The 8,989-nt window shown below is 37.9% G+C and overlaps 1 protein-coding gene across 2 annotated transcripts in view; it reads left to right on the forward strand.

The window, feature by feature from the left end:
* The window catches only part of STX7 (syntaxin 7), a 31,069-nt gene extending 25,177 nt beyond the window's left edge, over positions 1-5,892 (forward strand). For both annotated transcript variants that reach the window (XM_054280347.1, XM_054280348.1), the window contains exons 7-10: positions 292-382; positions 991-1,063; positions 1,814-1,896; positions 4,484-5,892. In XM_054280347.1, coding sequence (XP_054136322.1) covers positions 292-382; positions 991-1,063; positions 1,814-1,896; positions 4,484-4,576 — 340 coding nt within the window. In that variant the 3' untranslated portion in view covers positions 4,577-5,892. The remainder of the gene's footprint in view (positions 1-291; positions 383-990; positions 1,064-1,813; positions 1,897-4,483) is intronic.
* Positions 5,893-8,989: the final 3,097 nt, after the last annotated feature.

Genomic DNA, 8,989 nt, shown 5'->3' on the forward strand with positions numbered 1-8,989 from the left:
ACTCTGCAGTTGATAATTCAGAAGGAACTTTGACCTTGTATTCATACTTAGAATTTCCAGTCAGTCCCCTGCTCTGTGCAGCACTGCTCCAGCAGCTCTGCTACACCACAGCTGTGATGGTTATACCATTTCTGTTAGCCAGGCACAGACAAGGGTAAAACCAGACATTTTATTGACTGATAATGTAAAATGTGCTATGTATTTAACTGTAGTTTTATCCTTCTGAATAATTTCTCATTGTGTTTGTTCAATTCTGCATGGGTTTTGGTTTTGGTTTTTTTTGTGTGATAGTCAGCCACAAGCACAAGTGCAAGATGAAGAAATTACAGAAGATGACCTCCGTCTTATTGAGGAGAGGGAATCTTCCATTAGGCAGCTTGAAGTAAGTACAAGTGGTTTTACAGCAGAACATGTTTTTGATGTTGCAAAGAAATAGCATTTTTAAAGGAGCATGAGCATTGATTGGTGGCATGAATCTTGAGTATTTGGATTTGTCTGTGGGTGTGGTTTTTTCCTTCAAAACTGCAAATATTACCTTAGGATGTGAAATGTACACTTGAAATCTACTGTATGAAAGCCATGTTTTGATATACTGTGTTTAACTTCAGTGGTTCTGCTGTGGAATAAGAATGCTTATGTGATTGCAAGAAAAGATATATACGATATATCTTTTTTCCAATATGGTCATAATATAGAACTATTTTAAACAGTGAACATAAATGTAGCAAAATTATACCTCTTGTCACACATCTTCTCAATGTATTGTTCATCATGTTCATTTTTAAATGGACTTTTTTGAAAGGGCTTCATAAACTCAGTCTTGAAGTACGAGAAAAGCTTTTAAAATAAGCACATTAAGGTTTTTTTTTTCATCCTGTAGTATAAGGAGTCATGGATGCACATCCTGGAGGAGAAAGAACACTATTTCTATCTAAATAATGCACATAGATGCTTAAATGTGTGATGTACATTAATGATTTAATTTTGCAGGCTGATATTATGGACATCAATGAAATTTTCAAAGATCTAGGAATGATGATTCATGAACAAGGTGATGTAATAGGTAAGTCCAATTCAAATATTACCTGAAATTTTTTTATTCACTTTCTCTGGTGAGCTGCAGTGTAGAACTTCCCTTTGCTCGAAAAATTCCTTTAATGACACTATCAATGCTAAAGCAAATCAGATAGAACCTAATAATGGGTAGACTGGCTGAGATGACTGGGAATACAGTAAGAGTGCTTAAAATCTAGTTTAAAACATGTAATTTTTCTGGTGTATAAAATGTCTCTAAAGTAGTTTTTAGAACTGTTGGTACATAAAATTGGAAAAAATACACTCTGTGTCAATATGATAGAACACCAAACTAGAATCATGCCTCTTGGGTATTGTTTGGTCCATTGCCTCTGTTTCATAAACCTTAGGACTTCTTTTAATCTGAGCAGAGAGTAGTCAGTAGCAAGTTGGAGGACAAGTAAAAGGTAATTTAAAAATGAAAAAAAAAAAAAAAAGTAGAAGTACTGAAAAACTTCTGCCTTGGTTGGTATCGAAGTTTTAGCCTTGCATGCAGAACAGGAGAGCTGTTACCTGACATAAATTCAGCCAATTATTGCCTGGGCAGTTCTGGAATGAGCTCAGGCATAAGTGTAGGATGGATCAAGCTTTCATAATACAAGGTACACTGATGAATACTGATGAGGACAACAGCATTTTGGGGCAGCTGTTTATATGCTCTCAAGTGTATTTCAGCATTCCAAACCTTTGTCTGGGTTATGACTTATCAAAATTTGCAATCTTTCTTTTCAAAACAAAGACAGCATAGAAGCCAATGTGGAAAGTGCAGATGTACATGTGCAGCAAGCAAACCAGCAGCTGTCAAGAGCAGCAAACTACCAGGTAATGCCAGTTGTGTGAAACTGTCCTCCAGTAGTCCTGACTTACACTTTCTTATGCACTTCAGATTTTGCCTAGCAATTTGCCTTAAGTTTGGAGACTTAAAAGTTTGTTAGACTACAGTGGTATTTCTAGGTCAATATGAAATAAGTCTGTGACTTCTGAAAGCATTTGGCTTCCTGTGAGGCTGCTTCCAGCCAGACTGTTTCAGTATCTTCTGAGATTCTATGAGAGTACCGGGAGTTACACCTTTACTCAAAACAAACAAACAAAAATCCCCAAACCAACAAAAAAGCCTTACACAAACAGACTCCTACTTTTATAATTCAAAAAGTTAAAGATTCCTGTATATGGGAGAGCAAGCCTTTGGAGATCACTGGAGGAGTAGAGAAGATAGGCAGGAAAATTTTCTGAAAATGTGGCCAGTTATTTCCAATTTTTGCTGTCTGAAATCTTCCTGAAGCTGTATATATCCAGCTTTTTTATTTCCTACTTTGATGCTAAAAACATATTTTAAACTGTCAAACTTCTTTGAAAAGACCTTCAATAACTTTAAATGCCATTTCTTTATAACATTTTTGGAACTTATTAGAAATAATCGTATTAGTAATTAATCTTCCCCTTTAAGTTAGAGTTAGTCCTTAGACTTTTTTTTTTAAAAATCCTCTTATGTGTGTTAGTAGTAGCTAGGGCAGTAAATGAGTGACAGAATGTCTGAAAGACTGCCTGCTGATTTCAGAAGTAGGAGAGGGTGCATCCTTGAACTGTATTCTCAGTGGGACTAATTGTCACATTAAGTGTGTTTGATGACTCCTATTTTGATACTTTAAAAATTCAGGAAAAAAAATAATAGCACCCAAAATTTTCAGTGGAAGGTGTAAGTTTCCACTTATATTGGTTGAAATTTAAAATGAAAAACTTCATGATTTATTTTGAGGAGGAAAGGATCTTCTGATCTCAAAGGAAGGTTATCAAGACTTCATAAGCTTCTGTTCAGTGGGTCTTGCAAAAGGCACCAAACACTGCAGAGTTGCTCTGTGTTTGGATGAAAGGACTGTATAGTTTGCTTTGGATTTGCTTACCTTTCCTTGAAAACTTATCCTTGTTCCAAGGTGCTGAAAAATTTCAGCAACTACTGTATCTGGCCTGACCCTCTCAAGGAAGTGTTAGAGGCCCAGGTATGCTGGGAGGGACAAGGCTGTTGATATTCCTACAGCTCCTGTTTGTGCTTGGGTGAGCTCTGTATCACTCTTCTGCCATGAGGAGTGCATTCACACAGCAGAGCAATATGGGCAAAGCCAGGCTGCTTCAGCACTTGTGGGAAGGATGATCAGTTGTATGTTGAAATTAAGTTTGCCATGCCTTGCTAAGTAGTATTACAGGGGAAATGTTTGACTTCACTGAATTTTTGGTAAGAGGGGTGTCAGCAGGATGCAGAAGGAAGGGATTGTGAGTGTAAGGAGATGATAATGGACAGAAGAGGAAGGTACTCCAGCAACCTGATTGAGTTGTAGCAAATAAAACAATGAAATGAAGAAATCTTAGCCTGATGGTGGGAGAAGTGGCAATGAGACAATAAAACTAGAAGAAGAGAATTGTTATGAAATGTGGTGGTCTGGCTGTTACTGGTCAGAGAACTGACAGCTTCTATGAAGAACTGACACAGATGTTGTTCTTCAGAGAGAAAAAATTAAAAAAACCCAAAACATCAAAACCACCCAGGCAGAAGAACTTTTGCCAAATTCAGCACAGACTGTCTTTACTTCTGGGACTATGGCCTAGAATCCCAAGATCAGAGTTGTTATTCCTTGGCTACTAGCAAGAGCCTGAGAAACCCGTTTGGTAATTTTCTTCCATCCTCTGAAGGAAACCTTTAGATTCTATACCCTTCAGGTAAAGGATGAAAGACTGCTACTGCTCTTGAGTGCTTTGGTATCTCAAGTTATAGACCTGTATGGAAAATGTGAAAGTTCTCAACATGCTCATAGCTTGGACTTTATTGTAATGACATCTATTTAAGTGGTTCTCTAGTCATGTCCCCTTCATTTGTGTTTTTTTGTTTGTTTGTTTTCTTTAAGAGCAAGTTCTACCTAAGAAACTTGGCAAAAACACCTTTAAAATAACTGTGAATGGATACACAGCAGCCCAAAATTTTAGTCTGTTGTTCCCTTCTGTATATACACGAATAGTCTTTTTTTTTCTAGCAGACCATTTCTGCTTTCTCTGTTATGCAACTGATTGTCCATTTTCCTCTCTATGCTGTCACCTCATGTTACTTCCCCCGGAGTTCTGATTACATCCATTCATTACATTACTGTGTTTTCTTTAATTAATTTATTATGTGTACCAGAAAATACCACTGAAATTATTCTGTTGAATAATATAGCCATAAAGTAATGTAGATAGGTTTTTTTTCCTTAAACATCTTTAGCTGTCTTGATCATCTTTATATGTAAGGACACAATTTAGTTAGAATGCACAAGTAGTAGGACCATAAAAGCCATGGTCCAAAGTAGTAGGACCAAAAACCATGAATAGTTTTCTGATGTGGTACAGTTTTCAATCAACTTTGTTGTTTCTCTTTTGTCAGCAAAGATCTCGAAAGAAGATGTGCATACTCATTATTATACTTACTATTGGAGCATTGCTTCTTGGAGTCATCATATGGTTAATTGCAAGATAAGTCTCTGGAGAAAGCTTTGTAATTTGTATTTAAATTAGGAAATTCATAGTCATGGTTTGCTCATTGTGAAGCTGAGTAAAATAGTGGTTCTGTACTTCATCACACTTTTTTTATAAGACTCTTTGTTTTAACCTGAGAAATAATGTTCTCAGTACTGCCATCAGTATAGCTGCCTGGCCTCTCAGATGTGGGTGCTGTCTTACCAGGAAAAAACAATCAAGATCATAAACTGTTCCGTTAACTTAAGCATGAAGCATCTTAAGGTTTAGGGGGCTAATCAAAGTAATGATAACTTGTGTTGACAGGGTGGGTAATTATCTTTTGGGCTATTGCTAAATGTTGCTGCCAAAACAAACTCCTGAATTGTTGCTTGAGGCAACGAATTCACATCTCAGAATTTATTTTTAAGTTAGAAATATTTCTTCTCTCTTTCCCTTCCATCACATTCACCTACCCATTTGATATGGGTGGTTCAAACGTAAAACATAGATTGCTGAAGTTGATGTGATCTCTTTTTTATACCTGAAGCCTGTGAATTAAGCCTTCAGTTTGCTTGAAATCTTTTAAATGTTCCATTTATCTCTATATCTGGCATCAAGTATGGTTATGTCTGGAAGCCTCCTAGAAAGATAGGGAGGTTGAATGATGTAGTTATGTGAATTTTTTGTTCCAGTCCTTGCATTAAGAAATACTGTGTTTTATTGCACACATCTGGTATCTTTGCATCTGAAGTGTGCATGAGTGAATTTGGTTATATGAAAATATGCTCTAGTCTGTGACTTCATAGACTTACTGGGAAGAATAGAAATTCCCAACTTCCTAGCTGCACTTGAATGTCACTGTTCTGAAACTGCTGTGATTTAGTTTCCATGAACAGGTGCAAAGTTGTATGTGATGTCTATCACACAGCTTAAGAAAAGAAGATTACAAGTTCAATTCCAAGTTCAACACTGGTATTTGAAATTAATTTAAATCAGTTGAACTGACTGAAAACATTTAAAAAGTTTGATGCTTATAGCCTTTAAAATGACCTTTTTTCCTTTTGTGCCATTTTGTACTAATATATTAAAAATGTAAAACCACTTTTTTGCCAATTAATCTATTTGCCTTTTTACTTAATCTTGATTAACTAATCTGAAAATTGTACAGATAAAAAAGCCACTTAATCTGTATTTTATAAAGTTCTTCCATAACAGAATGATAGAGAATACACTGTGTACATGGTGAGCTATGAAATATTATTTGGAAAGAATCTAACTGTAAGCATAAATGAATTGTAACCATGCAACCAAAATAAAGGTCTTTTAAAGAGTGCACTTTTCTTGTAGTTGCTTTTTTTTTTTTCAGAATCCATCTTTAAAAGTACAGCTGTTGTCTTTGCCTTTATGTGAATGATTGAAACTTCTCTGAAGAACTCCAGAGAATTTTAGCTCAGCTGGTGAGGTGGCCCCAGGAAATCTCTCTTTCTGTACTGTACTTCACATTGTTAATGAAAATACTTCTGGATCTTGCATTCCCAGCTAGTAATGCTAATGCTCTGGGATTTTTGGTTTCAGACTACACTAGTCTAAACTAGAACAGCAGTCAACATTTAACCGGGTAGCTTTCTTACCAATGAACTGTCTAAAACTGACTTTGGAAATTTCCTGGCTTTACTGTTTAACAAACTCTTTGTGCTACTGCAAATATGCACAGAAGGATGACCTAATCCTATTTGCCCAGGAGAATCTTTTCCCTGTTGCAATACCTCATATCTGTCTCTGTCAGTGACTGATTTCATTGACATGCTGAGGAATGAAAAAAGCTCTTTGGCAGCAGAACTTCACATCTGACTCCTGACAGATCAGAAATTCTGTCTATGGTTGATACTCATTACATTGCATTTGTTCTTCTTGTTTGGTTTTCTATTAGGAGGATTCTCTACTAAAATGCATACCACCTTGAAGAATATTGTTCTTAGGAAGAGATGGCATATTTACCATCTTGTTTGATTGTTTACCTTGTAAAGGGGTGAATACCCTCTTCACTGAGTTTGTCCAGTAGTGACTGCATGGTGGGATAGCCAGTACATAAAAGCTTCCACTAGGAGGAGCTGGTGAGAATCAAGCTGGGGCAACACCAAATAACTTGGAAATTCTGCAAGTTTCACAGCATTGCATTTTCCAAACCCCTGCTGCAACCTGCGGTCTCTGCTCTTCTGTGTCTGATTTGTGTGCATGTCTTTATTTCCCACATGGAATTGTCTCTTTATTTTCAGAGTCATGTGCCTGTTCAGCTGCTCTCTGGTGTTAGTGGTTGGGGCACTCTGAGGGAGAAGAATGCTGTTGAGAGTGCCCGTGAGTGCCTTGCTTTCTTTCATTCATGATTTATTGAAATAAAACCCTGTTTGTGGTGTGGGGGTGCTCACATGCTCTCAGATGAAAGAATTCTTCCTTGAATCCTATGGAGGTGGGGTACTGGAACTCTTTACCTCTGGATGAGACAATGGGCCAGTTTTCAGAAGTCACAAGATGTTCTATCAGGTATGGTGGTGGCTGTTGCCACCCCAGGGGCTGGTGGGGAAGTCAATGCTGGTACAAGCTCCTGTACCTGTTGGAGAGACCAGCCTGCAAGGCCCTAATTGCACATTAAGAATCTTGGTTCATTTTCAAACTTAATTAGGCAGAAACAAAGTGCTGGGAGGGGTTGTATTTAGAGTGTCCATGTTGGGGGGCATAAATACTCCTTTCTAAGCTGCTCTTAATGGAGCTTCTCTCTATCATTTCCCTCCCCTACATGCATACACTCTTAAATGTATGAAATGCAACTTTCAAGTTTTTAAAGGAAGTTTTGATATCTATTAAGAATCCAATAAAACATCTGGGTGTAACATGTATGAGTCAATGTTTTTAGAACAAAGATTTTGGCTGTTCTGAATTATCCATCAATATCTGTCAGATTAGGAAGGCCAAAAAATGCAATCAAAGCACCCTTCATTTTACTGAAGGAACCTGCTAAGAATAGTTCCTTTGTAGTTATCTTAACCACACACCAGGGGTGTTTTTCTGTTCTTTCTTACTTTTTCAAAGGGCTGAAAATCACAGGGGCACACAGCTTTTTAAAGGTTTTTCTTTTTCCCTGCACCCTTTTAAATTGTTCTGGTAATCAGCAGGGTATGCAATACTAATACCAAGCTCACTTCGTACTTAGGAGCTTTCTTAAGTCACCCACCCGCACATTGTGTGTGTATTGTCAGCAAATATGTTTGGTGTCAGAGGGGTGGGCTAAATTTTGGATATCAGTAGTTTGAAACCATGAAAAAAAGGAGTAAGGGGTCTAAAGGTGGGGGGAGGGAGGGAGAGAATGACATGATCTGTTAGTGAAGTTGAACCAATACCCTCATAGTTTATCACTGGCCTAGGATGTTTCAAGCACTGTGTTGTTGAGTATCACATGTGAAATAATTTACTTGCTTGGCTTTTGTTTAATTCTGATTAAACCTCGTTGATGATTTAGAGAGCACCAGTGAGAGAGGAAAGTGCAGAGATCTCCTTGCTGCTGGGTATCAACAGCTGATGACTTTCTGTTTCTTAGGGTACCTGGGGTGCAAAGTGGTGCTTAAGTGGGTACCACACAGCTTCCCCTTTTAGTTTGCAATTAAGTCCAGAGCTCTCACCCAAAGCTGTTGTGGAGTGAGGACTAATTATGCTCTGATGAGGTGCCCACCTGCAGAGCCATTCTAGATGCTATTGCAATATAAGGGTTGCAAGAATAAATATCTGAAAGCAATCAGCTTCCAGGCATCTTTGTCCTTGTAGGGGTCTCTGAGGAGGCCCCTGATGCTACAGGGGTTTCTGTAGTTCAAGAATGCAGATAACAAAGCATTTACTTAGCTTTCTCTGTCCTGATACGTGATATCCTTCTATGATAAAGGGAGTTGTGTTTGCATAATAATAAAGAACTCCACAAATCCAGGAATAACCAGAAAAGTTAGCAAAATCTTCAACTTTTAGAGGCAGAGAACAACAAATGATGCTGTAACTTGCTTCTTAACTCATTCTCAACTTCTCCTGTTGGCTGTATTGAATGTCTAGTGTTGAGCACAGCTGTAGTGATTTAGTTTGCTCCTATCCCAAGTATATCACTATTTCAAATACTAGAAAAGTACTCAGGAAGGGGAATGCATCCCACTTGTGGGTATGGTGCAGCTACAGAGGAGGGCCACAAAATGGCTGGAACACCTCCTTTCTGAGGTCTGAGAGAGCTGAGTTTATTGAGGTCTGAGATAGCTGAGTTTATTCAGCCTGGAAAGAGTTCAGGGAAACCTAATTGTGGCTTTCCTGTACTTGAAGTCCTCCAAGAGACCTGGAGAGGGACTTTTTACAAGGGTGTGTAGTGATAGGACAAGGGGGAATGGTTTTAAACTGCAAAGTG

This window comes from Melozone crissalis, unplaced genomic scaffold, assembly GCF_028551555.1.
Source record: "Melozone crissalis strain CALT ecotype California unplaced genomic scaffold, PUWL_Pcris_2 ptg000027l_1, whole genome shotgun sequence".
Lineage (NCBI taxonomy): Eukaryota > Metazoa > Chordata > Aves > Passeriformes > Passerellidae > Melozone > Melozone crissalis.